This window comes from Doryrhamphus excisus, chromosome 6 (genome assembly GCF_030265055.1).
Source record: "Doryrhamphus excisus isolate RoL2022-K1 chromosome 6, RoL_Dexc_1.0, whole genome shotgun sequence".
Taxonomy (NCBI): domain Eukaryota; kingdom Metazoa; phylum Chordata; class Actinopteri; order Syngnathiformes; family Syngnathidae; genus Doryrhamphus; species Doryrhamphus excisus.
The window spans coordinates 8,887,286-8,906,404 of record NC_080471.1 but is presented as its reverse complement, the minus strand read 5'-3'; the positions used below and the strand labels follow the sequence as shown (position 1 = coordinate 8,906,404).

General features: G+C 41.8%; 3 protein-coding genes across 4 annotated transcripts; 2 read left to right on the top strand and 1 right to left on the bottom strand.

Annotated features, from left to right (window-relative positions):
- The first annotated feature begins 25 nt into the window (after window positions 1-25).
- slc25a44a (solute carrier family 25 member 44a) lies at window positions 26-3,105 on the top strand. Its single transcript, XM_058076441.1, has 4 exons — window positions 26-211; window positions 650-1,369; window positions 1,437-1,564; window positions 2,151-3,105. The coding sequence occupies exons 2-4, from the start codon at window positions 736-738 to the stop codon at window positions 2,340-2,342; spliced, it is 954 nt and encodes a 317-aa protein (XP_057932424.1). The 5' UTR covers window positions 26-211; window positions 650-735; the 3' UTR covers window positions 2,343-3,105.
- A 357-nt stretch (window positions 3,106-3,462) lies between these two features.
- Window positions 3,463-7,912, bottom strand: skic8 (SKI8 subunit of superkiller complex). 2 transcript variants are annotated; one of them, XM_058076442.1, is made up of 11 exons: window positions 7,647-7,912; window positions 7,273-7,330; window positions 7,142-7,169; window positions 6,151-6,256; window positions 5,636-5,808; window positions 5,008-5,156; window positions 4,848-4,941; window positions 4,686-4,779; window positions 4,507-4,599; window positions 3,801-3,879; window positions 3,463-3,623 (listed from the first exon to the last, which is right to left on the bottom strand). In XM_058076442.1, the coding sequence occupies exons 2-11, from the start codon at window positions 7,282-7,284 to the stop codon at window positions 3,534-3,536; spliced, it is 918 nt and encodes a 305-aa protein (XP_057932425.1). In that variant the 5' UTR covers window positions 7,285-7,330; window positions 7,647-7,912; the 3' UTR covers window positions 3,463-3,533. The 2 variants fall into 2 exon arrangements, with proteins under 2 accessions (XP_057932425.1, XP_057932426.1); XM_058076443.1 differs by lacking the exons at window positions 7,273-7,330; window positions 7,647-7,912 and having other exon boundaries at window positions 5,636-5,873.
- A 1,589-nt stretch (window positions 7,913-9,501) lies between these two features.
- crabp1a (cellular retinoic acid binding protein 1a) lies at window positions 9,502-18,920 on the top strand. Its single transcript, XM_058076576.1, has 4 exons — window positions 9,502-9,685; window positions 13,402-13,580; window positions 15,634-15,747; window positions 18,686-18,920. Exons 1-4 carry the CDS (start codon window positions 9,616-9,618, stop codon window positions 18,734-18,736), a joined length of 414 nt encoding a protein of 137 aa, XP_057932559.1. The 5' UTR covers window positions 9,502-9,615; the 3' UTR covers window positions 18,737-18,920.
- The last annotated feature ends 199 nt before the right edge of the window (window positions 18,921-19,119 follow it).

Below are 19,119 nucleotides of genomic sequence, written 5' to 3'. Positions count from 1 at the left end.
TCTGTATTTTTTGCCCGCAACAAAAAAATATGAATAATGATTTAACAAAAACAACACAAAGACAGCGGCTAATAGATGACCTTTCACCTTTAGCTAGCATTGAGGCAGCAGTCATGGACGGAAGAAGACACGATACACCACGGTGCAGGAGAGCAGGTCGAACGAAAGAGTGAGAAGCAGGGGAGAATCGACATACTAGGCCTTCCAAAAGGTAGATCGAAGTCGTGTTTTTAGGTGTAGTTTATAATCATAAGTAAACAACGTTATGTTGTTACCAGCTAGCTTACAGTGCACTGTGACTTTGCACGTGCCCCGCCTCCAGCTGATCTATTGTAACAAACATGACGATATTCTTTTTATTTAGTTACTGTAGCTACCGCTTGCTTGATTTTAAAGCATAAAGTAATAATATGCTGACATGCTGAATATGTGACATCGTTTGCAACTTGCTCACGTTGGCGCATTTGTGCGCCCGCACATGTACGCGGACGTTCCCCTTTTTGAGTGTTGCTTAATCACTGCACAACATACTCATAGACGAGGCAGATTTTGTTTAAATGCAAAGTATTAGAAACCTGTAAGTTGAATCCTGCCTTTGCACATTCAAGAGATCAAAACAATGTTATTTTGGATCTTTGGTCTCAAACAGTTGCGGTGGTGCTCAGATGGTCGATGACCTCAAACGCAAGGCTTTAGGGGTGCAGCAGTGCGGCCCCGGCCCGGCCCGACGGCACCATGCATCAAAAAGGAGCCATCCAGATTATTGAATGGGAGGACCTGGACAAGAGGAAGTTCTACTCCTTGGGCGTGCTCATGACCTTGACCACGCGGGCCACGGTGTACCCGGCCAGCCTCATCCGCACCCGCCTGCAAGTGCAGAAGGGCAAGACGCTGTACTCGGGCACGGTGGATGCCTTCTGCAAGATTCTGCGAGCGGAGGGCGTGCAGGGCCTTTACCGCGGCTTCATGGTCAACACCTTCACGTTGCTGTCGGGCCAGGCGTACATCACCACCTATGAGCTGGTGCGCAAGTATGTGTCCCAGTATTCGACCAGCAACACGATCAAGTCGGTGGTGGCCGGAGGGGCAGCGTCCCTGGTGGCGCAGACCATTACGGTGCCCATAGACGTGGTGTCGCAGCATCTGATGATGCAAGGCCAGAGCGAACACTTGACTCGTTTCAAGGCTAAACCCAAAATGATGCTGGTGGCTACCAAACGCAGACTTACCTTTGGGCAAACCAGGGAGATTTCAGTGCAGATCTTTGCAGCAGATGGCTTGAGGGGCTTCTACAGGGGGTACTTGGCATCGCTGCTCACCTACATCCCCAACAGTGCCCTCTGGTGGCCTTTTTATCACTTTTACGCAGGTAAAACCAATCTACAGCATTGCTATTTTTTTTTGTTTACACTGACATTTGTTTATGTCTTTTATAGAAAAGCTCTCCTTGATTGCACCCACTGAGTGCCCCCACCTCATTCTGCAGGGGTTGGCCGGTCCGATGGCTGCCGCCACCGCCTCCACCATCACCAACCCCATGGACGTTGTCCGAGCTAGGGTGCAGGTACGCTAACAGGGAAGGGTCAAGTCGGGCATGATGATTTTTACTACAAGAAGGCGTAAAGACAGTAAGCTAACCTTAGTAACCCTTTTCCCATAGGAAATAATTAGGGATAATTCAGATAATTATTGCTCTGATATTAGCATAAAAATGCAATATCTGTATCGGATATTTTTCAAAATTTTCCCAAATGTTAAACTTTGGAAACACAGCTGCAATAGGGGCAGATTCTGGAAGATGTATTATGTCACAGCAGTCCTTGCATGAGTACTCAGCCTGTTAGTCTTCTCACATTGCAATACTTCCTGGAGGAATAAGCAATGCCAGGCATCAATCAACTGGAAGGAAACAAGGAAAACATTAAAAAGGTAGCCTCAAAACACGGTAACATTGCATCTGGTGGTCACAAGCATTTTCACATGAACGCCCAATGAGAATAAAGCCGAGAACCGGTAGTTCTGTTTGGGGAATTTAGGGTTTTTTAGCTGCATCTTGAGCACAAAGCCTGTGTTGGTTGAGCCACCATTCGTCTCTGACTTGATATACACAATACATTTTAAATGAGCACCCCTTGGCCTTGTCCTTCCAGTTGGAGGGCCGCTCGTCCGTAGTGGAGACCTTCAAGCAGCTGCTGGCCGAGGAGGGCGTGGGGGCCATGACCAAAGGACTGTCGGCCCGCATCATCTCCTCTACACCCACATCAGTGCTCATCGTAGTGGGCTACGAGACTCTCAAGAGGCTGAGCCTGCGAGCCGACCTGGTTGAGTCCAGACATTGGTGAGGGAGGGAGGAAGAGGAGCCGCCTCACGCCACAGTTTACCTCATCGCAGCGTCACCATTAGGTCAAATCACTGCCAAAAATGTACACATTTTATTTTTAAATGTCACCCAGAAAATGAAAGTTTCTCTTTAAGGGACTGTAGCGGGACTTTAAAACTGCCGTACTTTGTATTTTAGCGACAATTTGTGTGTGTCACACTCTGAACCACCTTTTTATACAGTAGAACATCCACATGGATCATATGATCTTTTTTTGTGTGCCAAAAAACTGCTTTGAGAAAGCACAGCCAATATCTGATTGCATTCCAGTGATCACACTTGACAAAACGTGCTCTAATTTAAAGAGAGAATGAACAATTCATGACAATAACGGCCAGTCAGTGATTAATGTTTCAGGACACCTAAATAGCTAAATTTTGGTTACTAGGAACTTTTTTTCTTTTTAGACCTTTATATTTTCTTTGTGTGTCATTTTGAATACAACACAAACAGAATGAACAAGCCAAACAATCCAGGATAAGATACACACCAGCACAACAAAGTCAACAAACTGCCTTCCACTAAATGCGAGGACGTTTTTCCTGTTTGGAAAAACTGGAACTGATGAGCATGGATGGATGGACTGATGTTGAACTACACACTTAAATCTACCTACTGTCTAGTGTACTTTACGTTTCTGGGAATTGTTGCTGTAACGGGGAGCGCTTGTGGGTCAATGAAATTAATAAAAAACAGTACAGTGGATGACACTTTGAAATGGTTTTCCTTTGTGCTACAAAATTACACCTGGGGGAAAAGTGAAGAAGTAAAAAAAAAATTCAACTATTTCATTTGTTCTAATATGTCTTTACTCAATTTTTAGTGTGGCCCTACTACTGGCTTCATTCATTCCAACAGCCACCCAGGTACCACGATCGACCACTAGGGTGAGCTCAAATATCTTTGGACATGCTCAAGGAACTTCACTTGGTATTTCAAATATTGACAAACTAAACTTGCTTTGCCGAAGAGTTGTTTATACTGTCATTTTCCAAATTGCACATATGACCTGTATTTCACTATTTTCTTAACAAAGCCTATAAAACACCAGCCAAGGTCAAAGTGTATGCCAAACAAAAGATAAAAAAAACACATTTTATTGTAATACCATAAGCCAGCGCAAAATCGTTCAAAACAAGTGGTTTGTCCCGGGTCACATGGGACAGTCATAGATGTGAATGGTGCGGTCATCGCCAGCCGAGATGATCTTTGAGCCATTGCCGTTGTACTTGACACTCCACACCTGAAGAAATACCAATACACGCACGTCACTGCACAGTTGAATTAAATATATGAAAATACATCAGAATATACTCTTTATATGCTGAATGTGAGGGGGGGAAGCTGAGCTGGTAAAATTGACAAAACAAGGCCAAACAAGTAGTAAACCCTACAAAAAAATAAAGATGCGAGGTCTCACCTGGTCTTGGTGGTCAAAAAACGTGTTAATGCACGCTCTGGAGCTGGCGTCCCAAACCTTCACGCTCTTGTCCGAGGAGCTGAGGTCGGGACGTGGAGATGGGAAGGTAGATAAGTGAAAGGGAATAGTAGATATAATTTTCCAAATTTTCTCAAACTAGAATACAATTAATATAACAATTAAAAAAAATTCTTCTGTCCCTCATTGATCGCAGTTAATTTGTTCCAAACCAGGCGTGGATAAATTAATTTGCGAAAAGTTGGATCCAACATTAATAAATGGAATATTTTCATATTTAGAGGATACAAAAAAATAGTTAAATATGGTATTAGTTACTACAAACCTCTGGACATGAAATAACACCCCATAGTCATCTTAATACTTACCCAATATAGCAGACATATTAATGGAAAATAAACCATCTTAGACATAAATGAGGTAAGAAACTCATTAGCATTGACTGTACTTCCTGGTGGCTATTGTCTCATCAATGTAACATTACTGACACCTATCTTTATCATAATTTTAATTAATTTTATTCTTTGCGTGGCCCCTAATAGTATGTGTATATTTCTTATCTATATTCACTGGCTGACAACTGCCTATTGGGGAAAAATTATCTCTAAAAATCTCTCTATTTTATATGCCCAAGCTTTCACAGAAGACTGATGTTAAAGCCTTGACAGATGCTTTAATGAAATATTACCTTGAGACAAAGTGTGTGTTGTCCGGGGAGAAGGCCACATTGAGCACCCAGGATCCGTGTCCACTCAGCGTCCCTGCCAGACTAGCGTGTTGCCTGCAGAACAACATGGGGATGCTCTTAATCCACTTCCAGAAGAAGCAAAACAGAAGGTGCGAGTGGCGGTGTGGTGGGGTGCTCACACGTCATAAATCTTGATGTAACCGTCGTCAGACGCCGTGACCAGCAGCTGAGAGTCAGGAGAAAACGTGAGCGACCGGATGGGCATGGCGTGACCTAAGCAGGAAATAAAGTTTCAACTTCATGTTCGTCATTAGTACAAGTAGTTGACACGTCAAACGCACCTTCCAGCGTGTGGAGGAGCTTCCCGGTGGCGATGTCAAAGATGTTGATGATCCCGTCAATTGCGCCGCTGGCCAAATATTTACCATCAGGACTCTGAGGAGCAAAAAAAAAAAAAAGGATATTATAATGCTAATTATAGTCACTGTCTTCTTTCCTTACATAAGCGATGCTCAGGATGAATTTCCCCCGAGTGTCCAAAGAGTATTCCTTCTTGCCGCTTTCCACACCGAAGATGTTGACCTTGCCCAGGTGGCTTCCAGTGGCGATGTACTTGGAGTCCGGGGAGAAGGCCACCGTCCAGGCATCGACTAGACCAGAGAAACAACAAGACATGCATTTTTAAGTACAGTAACCCTGCAATTGTACAGAAACAACTGGCCATAGACAAAGAGAAAGGGTGGCATTAAAAGATTCTTTAACCTAAGGCAGTTTGTTAACATGATTTTCCTTCATTTTTGTTTAAATCTTATGCTTTCATAATTTCCTTATATGGCACAGCTTTCTTCAAGTGGCTAACATTCTAGCAAAATCATGGAATGGGTGCACTTTGGTAGCTGCTGTGGTAAAATCAAGTTTAACACTGCTATTATTCATCAGTGGGCAAGAGAAGTCTTAAACATTTCTTTTGACTTGTCTTTATTACATGTATGAATGTATTGGAGTAAGCAATTTTAAAAAAATTGATTATTTTGATTTCTTTTTTTAAGCCCCACCGCTGAGTAAAATGAGAAGGCACAAATGGAAGCTGACAGGGCAACATTTCTCATTCCACACCCATACATCTCACCTGGCCCGGCGTCCATAGACTTGATCTGTTTCCCAGACTCCAGGTCCCACAGGCGGATGTGCGCGTCGAGGGAGCTGGAAGCGGCAATGGCGCCGTTATGGCTGATGTCCACAGACACAATGCCCAGCTGGTGGCCCTCCAGTGTCCACTGCAGCTCCAGCTTCTCGTCTGACCTGTTCGGGAGCGTGTGTTGTGTCCATTTGTCCAAGATACTCATCCCTCTCATTGTTTACTTGTACTGCTCACACATATAATGAAATGCATCATGCAGAATTATTGCATTAAAAAAATAAACAAGTGAATGATTATCTGGCAAAGCTGCTGCAGAACTTGGCTGTTCTGCACATTGCATCTGTAAAGCTGACATTTACAGTGGAACTTACACAAAGTCAACAACAGGGAAAATTCCAACACAAAATCTGCTTACCAATTCATACTGACCTGATAGGATTAAAGAAAAAAAAACACACACACAAAAGAACGATCTGACATACTCGCCCTACCAAAAAACTCACCACTTCCACACTTTGACCATGTCGTCTAGCGAGCCGGTAATGATCGTTTCTGATCCATCCGCCTCGCTTTTACCCCAGGCTGCCGTCCAGATGGCATCGTCATGTGCTGTGGGACCAATAAATTGTAAAATCAAGGTGAGGAATGATTCAAATAGACTTACTGGTCACAACATTAGGTACTTGGTGTAAAGCGATCCAATACAAAATACGTATACGGGGGTTCTCCATTTACGACATACTACCATAAGTGACATAAAAACACAGCAGTTTGGGTCGTATACAAGACTCACTCGAGAAAAAGTTACGCATGTGTGTGCAAAGAATGCATATCCGCATGTAGCAACACCAAGGGCAACATCCTGCCCTTCATCATGTCTTCCAGGTGCAAGAAAAGGAAAGGAACCTGCATGGAACTAAAAACCAGACAATGCAAAAATGCACAGGAAGTGGACAAATGCAGATGTTTTTATATGTCCGTGTGTTCAATATACAGTGTGAGTGACTATGGTGCTATTTTAGGTATTATTTCCGACTTATGTTACCACATTGGAGCGGAACCCCATCATAATTGTAGAACCCCTGTAAAGCTAATTTTTGATTGACACTGTCTGACAAGTATTCATTCATGAACATGTGTACTATTACAATTAGTAAGTAGAGTACTCTGGAATGGTTAGCGTGCAGACCTCACAGCTAGGAGGACCAGGGTTCGATTCCACCCTCGGCCATCTCATGTTCTCCCCGTGCATGCGTGGGATTTCTCCAGGTACTCCGGTTTCCTCCCACATTCCAAAAACATGCTAGGTTAATTGGCCACTCCAAATTGTCCATAGGTATGAATGTGAGTGTGAATGGTTGTTTGTCTATATGTGCCCTGTGATTGGCTGACAACCAGTCCAGGGTGTACCCCGCCTCTCGCCCGAAGACAGCTGGGATAGGCTCCAGCATCAGCACAATGAATGAATGAATGAGTACTCTGGAGATTACTCACCGTGTTCTTGCTTAAAAAGAATGTTGTACTGAAATGAAAAGGTAGATATTTTTACAATTCAGCATGATTTTCTGTCATTTTAGGGTTCAGACTGAGTGAAAAAAATGGTAGTATTTCAATTTATTGCTTACTTGACTGCTCATTTTTGGGTTGTGATGATCGTTGAAGAGCCACCTTAACCACTGTACCCTACACACAAACATACAGAGAAGAATACTGACTTGTTGTTATACCAATGTTCATAATAATTTTTATTTCGAGCATGTATAAGATACACAAGTATACAACAATTTCACAATTCACAACGTCCGAAAAGGAGTATGACGAATCAGAGGTATTGTGTCTTACAGAGTACGAGTAGTTATACGGTATCAGTTTATCGCTAGCTTGATGCTAGCTTAAAAATAACAACGTTAGCTTGCAGGCTGTTAGCACACGTTGCTTACAGGTGCGATAACAAGTAGAGAAACTTTGCCAATCTACGACTAAAAGTGAATCCTCTGACCTTTGTAATCCTCGAAACCTGTGTGAATGGAAGTGCCTGCTAGACTTCCTTGGTTTACATGTGAAGCGCCATCACAACACTCGGAGCTACTTCCGCTTTGGCGTCTTCTTCTTAGCGTGTTGGCGCCATTCGAGTCCAGTCTGTCGCCACTACCGGCAGGGTGGAGAAACATCCACGTTTTTCTATGCCGCTTAACCCTCACTGGGATAGTCTGGGTATGCTGGAGCCAATCCGCTGACTTCAGGCGAGAGGCTGGTCGCCAGCCAATCACAGGGCACATATAGACAAACAACCATTCACACTCACATTCATGCTAATGACCAATTTGGAGTTGCCAATTAACCTAACATGCATGTTTTGGCAGAGACGGCCCTGCGTAGGGCCTCGTGACCACTAGGGGGCCCCCAAGAGCAATTAACTTACAAAAAGAAAAAAGTTCAGATTTTTTCCGTCTTTTCATACATACTTAAAAGTACGTTCATGCTCAAAAAAGACAATATTATGTTAACAGAGTGTAGTCTCCTCCTGCCTCTCTGCTTTAAGTGTCAGAGCTTCGCTATAGTAGGTATGTGAATGATCACTATTGGCAGTAATAGAAGGCCCCAAAATCACATTTTGCTTAGGGTTCCATGGAGCCTTCTGTGGTTTTAAGAAAAACAAAAACTACTGATAACTTTTTGCCACTTAAGCCCTCCTATGTATGTCCAAGAACATACTCTTTGATTTTAGAATTAAGTATAACATACAAAAAAGTAATATAGCAATATTATATAGCATCAGAACAAAAAAAAACTCTGTTATTTGTGAAAATAAACTAAATCTAATTATGCTTGTATCGACCTAATACCTCCCTTGGTATGAATACTATCGATATTTTGATCAAACTGTCCATCTCATAAATAAAAAAAAACAAATTCAGTGTCTAACAAAAAAGGAAACTACTGTCTGTAAAGCAGGGGCCTCAAACTAGTGTCCTGCGGGCCACATTTGGCCCGCGGGCCGCGTGTTATGAAAGTTTAATGTTAGTGCGGCCCGCGCAAGTTTGATATGGATGCTGTATGGTATGTACCCAGAAAAAAATATTACGTTTGATTAATGTTCATGTTAAAGGTTAAATAACTGTTAATAGTTATCCTCCCTATCCGTGTGGAAGTGGTAAGTTTTTGGCTATTTAAGTTTAAAGGAAATAACTTGAAGGCTACCGTTTAGGTCGCTAGCTCTCTAGTTTGCGAGTTAGCATGTGTCTCAAGACCCTGCAGTTGCGCAATATGTTGTAAATAAAAAGAGTATAAATGTGACTATAGTCGTGTTTTGTCATGTCTACAGGGCTCTAATAATGCTTTGTTCATTTTAATCTGAAAAAAATAATTTGTCTACCCACCAACTATATGTGGTTTCTTAAGTTTTTATTATTTGCCGTTTTATTATTATTATTATATTTATTTAGTACTGATTGATTGATTTTCTTTATTCTTTATTTTTCCAAGATATTTGAGAACAGTGGAATGTTTTATCAGAGCTTTTATTGTAGAAAATTGGAACCAAAGCACTGAAAAAGTTTGTATATTTTTCTGTTTTTAATAAATGCATTTTTGTTTTTGTTTTTTTTTGGGGGGGGGGGGGGGGGGGGGGACCTGATGCGGCCCAGCCTTGCCCAGACCCTAGCTCCAGTGGCCCCCAGGTAAATTGAGTTTGAGACCCCTGTTCTAATCAGAAGATGAAATGCAAAAACCTGATCCTTGAATAATGAAGTTTCTGTACAACTGAACTCCTGAGAGCAGAGCATGTGTGAAGGGAAAAAAAATTGGTGGAGGCAAGCCCCTGCAGAGAAGACAGGAGGAGGAGGAGGAGGCAGAGGAAGAGGAGGGTGAGAGAGTCAAAAAGAGAGAGAAGAGAGCGAGGAAGTACGGCAGACGTCCGAGCGTGGAACAGGTTCTCCCTGGCACTGACTCGGTCTCACTCAGCAGACATGTCCAACTTTGCCGGCACCTGGAAGATGAAGAGGAGCGAGAATTTTGATGAACTTCTGAAAGCTTTAGGTGAGTAAGCCTTCCTCTTCCTTCATTGCAACATCGCAGCCTGGGCCTCTCATCCACCACCAACAATGTGTTGTTCTTTTGGGAATGGCATGCATGACCTCCAACAACATGGCATTGTTTGGAGCGGCTCCCTCATGGGAACCCAGGCTGATCAGCTTGACATGGGAGATGATGATGATGATGATAATGATAATGATGATGCTTAGGGTGGGGTGGGGGATATAAAACAGTGGATGCTGAATTCCAGCCTGAACACAAGTGGCATTGTTGTTAACATGAAGTGACGCTGGGGGGGGGGTCGGGGGCGGGGGGGCACAGGGATATTATCCACATTTAAGCCTTTTAAGTAGGCCACGCATGCTTTTTTTTCCACTTTTGTGTCTTCTTCTTAACTGACGTCGGCTTTGCTTTGGGACACATAAAGTGGGTCATTCATTTGTGTTTGTGTTGCGGCAGAGAGGGAACGTGAAAAGGGAGGCGGGTGGGCGTTTGGAACGGATGAGGGGGGAACCTATATGGTGGGTACCCTTTAAGTCGGGCACAAATCCTCACCAAAAACGTCGGACGACCTCTTTTAAATGTATCTCCCATAGGGAATCATGTAAATAAGAAATAATCTGTTCCAGTGTCAAGTTGTGCCCACACACTGTAGCAATATACTATAAGCTAATTGCTGCATCATGGCCAAGCGGTCTAAATGTGCTTTGTGGACTTGGAAAAGGCATTCAAACGTGTCCTGTGGGGGGGTGCTCCGGGAGTACGGAATTGGTGGACCATTCGGTCCTTGTACAACCGGAGCAGGCGCTTGGTTTGCAAGTGGAGCCTGTTTCCGTTAAACGTTGGCCTCCACCAAGGCTGCCCTTCAGGGACCTTATAGGATCTTCATTCATTCATTCATTTTTTACCACTTTTCCTCACGAGGGGGCGGGGGTGCTGGAGCCTATCCCAGTTGTCTTTGGGCGAGAGGCGGGGTACACCCTGGACTGGTGGCCAGCCAATCACAGGGCACATATAGACAAACAACCATTCACACTCACATTCATACCTATGGACAATTTGGAGTGGCCAATTAACCTAGCATGTTTTTGGAATGTTTTTGGAAAACCCACGCATGCAAACTCCACACAGAGATGGCCGAGGGTGGAATTGAACCCTGGTCTCCTAGCTGTGAGGTCGGCGCACTAACCACTCGACCGCCATGCCGCCCCTTATAGGATCTTGTCTCCGCTATTTCCAGACGATGTGGTCCTGATGCCCTCATCATACTGTGACCTACAACGTTTACCGAGACTCAGCACCTCCAAGTCTGAGGCCATGGTTCTCAGTTGGAAAAGGGTGGATTGCTCCCTTTGGGTTGGGAATGAAGTCCTGCCCCAGTTCATTTATCGCTAGGTCTTGTTTATGAATGAGGGAAGTTTGGAGCTTGAGGTCGACAGATGGACCAGCACAGTATGGTCAGTAATGTGGTCTTTGTACTGGAACATCGTGGTGATGGTCCAGAGAGCTCAGCCAGAAGGCAAAGCTTATCCTCATTAGTGTCGCAGGGGCATGCTGGAGCCTATCCCAGCTGACTTTGGGCAAGAGGTGACTGGTCGTATTATCACTTATGGACTCGTCATTGCATACTGTATTACCATCCATCCATTGTTTTTCTATGCGGCTTGTCCTCAATAGGTATGCTGGAGCCTATCCCAGCTGTATTTGGGCAAGATGGTGTACATCCTGGACTGGTTGCCAGCCAATCACAGGGCACATATAAACACTATTCACACTCACATTCACACCTACAGATTATTTGAGTCTTCAATTAACCTAGCATGTTTTTGGAATGTGGGAGGAAGCCAAAGTACACGGAATCAAACCGCACACGCAACTCGCAAATTCCACTCTGAGATGTTCCATCAAGTCACGTGCCTGTGAGTCATAACCATCTCATGTTCCGCTTTAATGGACCACCTCAAGTGGTGTCGACAGGTTTGTGGATGTAGCAGATACGTATATAGACCTGCGTCATCCACCAACATCTGCTGGTGTGGCTCACTCACTACTTCTTATGTTGAAAATAAAAAAAGATGGCGCCGTCCAGGGAGGACGAGGGGCAGAGCGGTCTCTAATGTGGATTCCAGTCCTGCCGGGCCGCCACTTCCCATCAGCATCTTCTTAATGATGTCGCCACTGAGAGGTTACCCAGGGACCAATACAGCAGGGGAACAAGGGGGGGTGCAAGATGAGTGACCAAGACCAGCCATGTGTTTCGGGGCATGACTTCTTCAAAGGGTCCGGTCTTGGATTGGACTGAATTTTAATGGCTAGTGGACTTTGTAACAGTCTTTCCTCATGAAACTGCTCATAAGGCACAACACACATTCATAACACACATTGGAACACTCATAAACCACAATACGCAACCTCATACACAAATCATGATAAACTATACAGACTAAAAATTCAAAAACTTAAGACCAGTTGAAAAATTGCTAGATTATGCATTTTGCACATTTGCACTTTAATGAGGTTTTAAGTAGAGCTACAATATGCTAACATAGGTTAAAACAAAGCCAAAATTTGCTCATTTTCAGGGTGGTCCTTGACCCAAATGAAGGACGACAGTACAATAACCATCAGACTGCGTTTGCGGGAAAAGGGTTTAAAAAAAAAAAATCAAAAACTGCTCGTTTTAATTTCGCCAAGGAGCATCGAACATGGGACATCGGGTACAGAAAATGGATGGATGGGGTTTGGAGAGTTTTTTTTGTCATTTGTGAGCAATGGTTTAAACCAGGGGTCTCAAACACGCGGCCCGTGGGCCAAATGTGGCCCGCAGGACACCAGTTTGAGGCCCTCGCCTTGATATGAAAGTTTAATGTCAGTGCGGCCCGCGCAAGTTTGATATGGATGCTGTATGGTATCATGTACCCAGAAAAAATTATTACGTTTGATTAATGTTCATGTTAAAGGTTAAATAACTGTTAATAGTTATCCTCCCTATCCGTGTGGAAGTGGTAAGTTTTTGGCTATTTAAGTTTAAAGGAAATAACTTGAAGGCTACCGTTTAGGTCGCTAGCTCTCTAGTTTGCGAGTTAGCATGTGTCTCAAGACCCTGCAGTTGCGCAATATGTTGTAAATAAAAAGAGTATAAATGTGACTATAGTCGTGTTTTGTCATGTCTACAGGGCTCTAATAATGCTTTGTTCATTTTAATCTGAATAAAATAATTTGTCTACCCACCAACTATATGTGGCTTCTTAAGTTTTTATTATTTGCCGTTTTATTATTATTATTATATTTATTTATTACTGATTGATTTTCTTTATTCTTGATTTGTTTATTTTTCATCTTATTTTGTGCAGAAAAATAAAAATTAAGATATTTGAGAATAGTGGAATGTTTTAGAAAATCGGAACCAAAGCACTGAAAAAGTTTGTATATTTTTCTGTTTTTAATAAATGCGTTTTTTTTTTTCAATAAATTACTTTTCTGCATGCCCACAATGCGCAACCTGATAAACACAAGACGATAAACCTCATAACCCATATTCATAACACAAATTCTCATACACACATCAAAACACTCCCTATAACCCTGATATGAAACCCTGATGTCATGCCCATTATGTATCATCATAACTGATAATAATAATGCACATCCTCATGCACACGTTATAATCCATAATGATAAACATCTTACTGACCTTCCCCACAACCTGCTTGCCTCAGGCGTGAACGCCATGCTGAGGAAAGTGGCGGTGGCGGCGGCCTCCAGTCCCCACGTGGAGATCCGTCAGGACGGCGAGCAGTTCTACATCAAAACGTCCACCAGCGTGCGCACCACAGAGATCAACTTCCACATCGGGGAGGAGTTTGACGAGGAGACGGTGGACGGGCGAAAGTGCAAGGTAAAGCGTTTTAAAAATAGCGTTTATTCCAAATGTGTCGTACATTCATAAGAGAGAGGTGGTCACCTTCTTGCTGTCTCATCCATTGGTATCACCCTCACGTCTGATCCTTGAGATAGATGAGAAGTTCTCCTTAGAAGGTCTCCAGGGCAGATTATGATGAGCTCCTCTACTGTTTTTTTTCTATTCCATGAATAAACCCACTGCATGAGGAATTTAAAGTGACTCCATGCTACCACATTAGCATTATATTCAAATTATTCCTATAACTGTCTATGAAAATGGAGATATTTACATTCCAGTAAGTATTATTTAAATTATTATTTACTTATTTCACTTTCAATTCTTTTTAACATGTCGTGTTTGTGTTCATTGAGCTATGGAGGGCAGATATGACCTATTTTGGAGACAGCGTGGCTCCCTTGCTAGGCGCCCTGCGGCATGCTGGGTAAGCGGGCCGGCTTTCAAACGGCGTGACGTCTGTTTGCAATGTGTCATCACACATCATCATGCTGTTGTGGTGTTTGGGTGTGAGCAGAAGCAGCAGTACCGTCACCGTCACCTCACATTAACAAGCCGGGCTGGTGGTCGGTGGCCATATTTGCTCTGTTGCTACACGCAAACGAGATGAATATTTGATATTTTATGCCATTACATATCAGATATCATGTTTGTAGCTGCTGAACCCAATCTATTTTGTTATGACACTGCAAAAAGAAGCAAAAAGTCATTCAATTTGAGATCTACTCCCTTCCAGTCAGGCAGGATTACTTCACAGCAGGGGTCTCAAACTCAATTTACCTGGGGGCCACTGGAGCTAGGGTCTGGTCAAGGCTGGGCCGCATCAGGTTTTCCCAAAAAATAATAAATAATAAATAAAATAAAAAAATAAATAACGCATTTATTAAAAACAGAAAAATATACAAACTTTTTCAGTGCTTTGGTTCCGATTTTCTACAATAAAAGCTCTGATAAAACATTCCACTGTTCTCAAATATCTTAATTTTTATTTTTCTACACAAAATAAGATGAAAAATAAATAAACAAATCAAGAATAAAGAAAATCAATCAATCAGCAATAAATAAATATAATAATAATAATAATAATAAAACACCAAATAATAAAAACTTAAGAAACCATAATATAGTTGGTGGGTAGACAAATTATTTTTTTTCAGATTAAAATGAACAAAGCATTATTAGAGCCCTGTAGACATGACAAAACATGACTATAGTCACATTTATACTCTTTTTATTTACAACATATTGCGCAACTGCAGGGTCTTGAGACACATGCTAACTCGCAAACTAGAGCGCTAGCGACCTAAACGGTAGCCTTCAAGTTATTTCCTTTAAACTTAAATAGCCAAAAACTTACCACTTCCACACGGATAGGGAGGATAACTATGAACAGTTATTTAACCTTTAACATGAACATTAATCAAACGTAATAATTTTTTCTGGGTACATGATACCATACAGCATCCATATCAAACTTGCGCGGGACACACTAACATTAAACTTTCATAACACGCGGCCCGCGGGCCAAATGTGGCCCGCAGGACACTAGTTTGAGGCCCCTGCTTTACAGACTTCTACAAGCAGAAGCTAACATTTGTCGAGCCATGGCAAGGAATGACAAGATGTCCCAATATTTTTGTATCATATATCTTTTGGAAGCCCTGAGTCGTCAAGGCCAGATGCGGTTGAGTTTAATGGGATTAACGCGGTGATCCTTTGCAAAGGGTTCAAAAGCCTTATTTAATCTACTGGAGCCCTTTAGCTTTCATTTTCAAGACACGAGCAAACTGTGGGAAGCGTTTGAAAGGCGTGTGAGAAAGTATGACATAAGGCTTCGAGGTAAATGTTGTCAAATCCAACATAAGCAAGCAGGAAATGAGAAGCAAAGTAAAAACTACAGCAAAAGCAGTAAAGGTTGGGCCAAAAGACAAGCATGGCGAATTGAACTTGGCACAGCTTGCCTCTATTTTTAGATGGTGTGGTTCTTGGTGCACCGTGATGATGACCACTATCTCCTCTCTCTGCCTTGCAGAGCCTCGCCACCTGGGAGTCGGAGAACAAGATCTACTGCAAGCAGACTCTGGTGGACGGCGATGGACCAAAAACCTTCTGGACCCGCCAACTGAATGGCGACGAACTCACACTGGTGAGTTGACGGTCCCTTAAAAACGTGTATATTGTATAAATATCTACACATATACATTTTCATAAATTTTATCTACTATATTTGTAATTCTTAATTTAACTTAATTTAATTGAAATGTATTTTTATGCATTTTAAAGCATTTTAATTTAATTGTAATGTATTTTAATTTAATTTAATGTATTTGTAATTATTTATTTATTTATTTAATGTATTTTTACGTATTTTAATTTAATGTACTTATTTATTTAATTTAATTTATTTGTGTTTATTTATTTAATTAATTTAATGTATTTTGACATATTTTAATTTAATGTATTTATTTATTAATTTAATTTAATTTATTTGTATTTATTTATTTATTTATTAAATTTAATTGTACCGTATTTTAATTTAATTGTAAAGTATTTTAATTTAATTGTAACGTATTTTAATTTAATGTATTTATTAATTTAATTTAATTGTATTTAATTTCATTGTATTTAATTTTATTTTACTACCAATGCTAAATAGTGCCCCTAAATACCCCTTTCACACAGCCTATGAAAATCTTCCTGCCTCACCCCCCACCCCCCCGCTCCCGTGTGGCTGTTCTGTATGAACAGCAAGTAATGTAAGGATGATATCCAGACGCTTTGCTGTGTTTTGCTGTGTGAAAGTCACTGGGTTCGGTGTAAAAGGCAAAGTGGTATCTTCTGTAATGGCTATGATGCAGCAATTTTGACGGATCTCTGTGAAAAGGGGCCAAAAACTGTTGACAGGAAGTTGCACATAAATCAATACAACATCCCTGGCAGAAGTAAATCATCTGCTTTCTAGAGCATCAAAAATCTCAAAGATCTCTGTCGATTGCTTTGGTCCAATGGGATTTCTCCAGCAGAGATTCCCTGGAGATCTTCACATAGAAGGAAACGATTCCCAAGGTTTTCTCCTGCTTTCATCCAAGCTGTGAAAGCTGAAGGAAGTGGAGCTTCTTCACTGACATCACGGTCACGTTCTTTCAGTCAGATTAAATCCAAAGCTTCTCAGAAGAAAATCAGGAGGGGAGGAATGTGTTCCAAGATCCACAGACGAAGACGCTTTCTTCTCAACGTTCCCACACTTTGGAATTGTTATTACTCGCTTGAAGCAACAAGAAAAGTTTGCTCAACTTTAGGGATGAGCTTTTGTGACTTTGTGAAAATTCCAGAACTCTTCTTTCACCCGGAAGAAGATCTTCTGCAGCTTTTGAGTGACAAAAGCAATGATGTGTCACTCTTAGTGACCTCCCTTAGGGAAAAACAATCTTCCACTCTAATTGACATCAATCATTCCAGTCAAGGCTCTTCTCACCTTGTTCCTTCCTCACAGATCACCCTCACTCTGTTGAAAGGGAAAAGTGTCTCTTGTGTGACGGACCCCCACAGCAAATCAATCTCCTCCATCCAACCTGTCATCTCTCACACCAACGACCCTCATGTCCTCCTTCACTACATCCATAATCCTCCTCTTTGGTCTTCCTCCTTCTACCAATATATTCACTATCTCTCCTCTGGACATGTCCCAACCATCTCAGTCTGGCCCATAACTGACTTTATCTCCAAGGCCTCTAACATGTAATGTCCCTCTGATCCTATCCATCCTGGTCACTCCCAATGAGAACCTCAGCATCCTCGTCTCTGCTACCTCCAGTTCTGCTTCCTTTCTCTAGACCAGGGGTCTCAAACACGCAGCCCCGCAGGCCAAATGTGGCCCGCAGGACACCAGTTTGAGTCCCCCTGCCTTGATATGAAAGTTTAATGTTAGTGCGGCCCGCGCAAGTTTGATATGGATGCTGTATGGTATCATGTACCCAGAAAAAATTATTACGTTTGATTAATGTTCATGTTAAAGGTTAAATAACTGTTAATAGTTATCCTCCCTATCCGTGTGGAAGTGGTAAGTTTTTGGCTTTTTTTAAGTTTAAAGGAAATAACTTGAAGGCTACCGTTTAGGTCGCTAGCTCTCTAGTTTGCGAGTTAGCATGTGTCTCAAGACCCTGCAGTTGCGCAATATGTTGTAAATAAAAAGAGTATAAATGTGACTATAGTCGTGTTTTGTCATGTCTACAGGGCTCTAATAATGCTTTGTTCATTTTAATCTGTGAAAATTAATTTGTCTTAAGTTTTTATTATTTGCCGTTTTATTATTATTATTATATTTATTTATTACTGATTGATTGATTTTCATTTTTCATCTTATTTTGTGCAGAAAAATAAAATTAAGTTTGAGACCCCTGTCTCTAGAACAAACAACATGGCTGGTCTCACCACAGTTTTGTATACCTTTCCTTTCATTTTAGCTGAAACTCTTCTATCACACCTGACACTTTTCTCCACCCGTTCCATCCTGCCTGCACAAGCTTCTTCACCTCCTTTTCACAATCTCCATTGTTCTGAACTGTTGACCCCAAGTACTTAATATTCTCCACCTTCTGTATCTCTTCTCCTTGTAACCTCATTCTTCTACTTGGGTCCCTCTCATTCACACACGTATACTCCGTCTTGCTGGTTAATCTTCAGTCCTCTCCTTTCCAGGGCAAATCTCCACTCTTCTAGCATCTCCTCCACCTGTTCCCTACTCTCACTACAAATCACAATGTCATTTGCAAACAGCATATAGATTCTTGTCTAAGCTCATCTGTCAGCCTGTCCATCACCATAGCAAACAAGAAGGGGCTCAGAGCTAATAAATGTGTTCCCCAAAGCAAAAAGCGAGACAATAGCCCTGGTGCAACATCGCTAACACAACAGGCTGATTGTGTGCAGCAGTGAAATGGGACATTTAATTGCTTTTAAACTTTTAGGGCTTCTCTGCCTTCCAAAATGGAAAAGAACAGACAAGACATTTCTAGATTTCTGTCATTTCTTCACACGTTTATATTTTAAATGTGATCATAAACAAATCTATTTGTTTGTTGCAGATTTTCGGGGCAGACGACGTGCTGTGCACTCGCATTTATGTGCGGGAATGACGCTTCCAAGGGGGAAGGGACTCATCTGGGACCACAACTCAATAGCTAACATGCTAACACCTACAGTTATTACAGTATAGTCTCCAAACAAACGCTAGTGATACATCTGTAGTCAACTCTCTCTTCTTTATTGCAACGATATTCGACGACAGAAACCAATAAAACTTATAAAAAATATAAAACAGACAAGCGTCTTTCTTGCGTTGCTTCTATGCTAACGATGTAGACATGGCGCATAAAAAAAAGTCTGGGTGAAGAATTAAGATGTAAGGGTAATGAAGAGGCGACTAACAAAACTACAGTACCTGATTATAGACAACCACAATGTATCCCATTGTTCCATTGTTTAGAGTGGCAAGCATGCCACTCTAAAACCTAAGAAC

What these genes read in the sequence shown, in the direction of transcription:
- slc25a44a (XM_058076441.1), top strand. Translation starts at nt 736, where the DNA reads ATGCATCAAAAAGGAGCCATCCAGATTATTGAATGGGAGGACCTGGAC. An exon ending in TTTTTATCACTTTTACGCAG is followed by an intron (nt 1,370 to 1,436) that starts GTAAAACCAATC and finishes TGTCTTTTATAG; the next exon opens with AAAAGCTCTCCTTGATTGCA. An exon ending in TTGTCCGAGCTAGGGTGCAG is followed by an intron (nt 1,565 to 2,150) that starts GTACGCTAACAG and finishes TTGTCCTTCCAG; the next exon opens with TTGGAGGGCCGCTCGTCCGT.
- skic8 (XM_058076442.1), bottom strand. An exon ending in GTCTATGGACGCCGGGCCAG is followed by an intron (nt 5,157 to 5,635) that starts GTGAGATGTATG and finishes TCTCTGGTCTAG; the next exon opens with TCGATGCCTGGACGGTGGCC. An exon ending in AACACACACTTTGTCTCAAG is followed by an intron (nt 3,880 to 4,506) that starts GTAATATTTCAT and finishes TCCCGACCTCAG; the next exon opens with CTCCTCGGACAAGAGCGTGA.
- crabp1a (XM_058076576.1), top strand. Translation starts at nt 9,616, where the DNA reads ATGTCCAACTTTGCCGGCACCTGGAAGATGAAGAGGAGCGAGAATTTT. An exon ending in TGGACGGGCGAAAGTGCAAG is followed by an intron (nt 13,581 to 15,633) that starts GTAAAGCGTTTT and finishes TCTGCCTTGCAG; the next exon opens with AGCCTCGCCACCTGGGAGTC. An exon ending in ATGGCGACGAACTCACACTG is followed by an intron (nt 15,748 to 18,685) that starts GTGAGTTGACGG and finishes TGTTTGTTGCAG; the next exon opens with ATTTTCGGGGCAGACGACGT.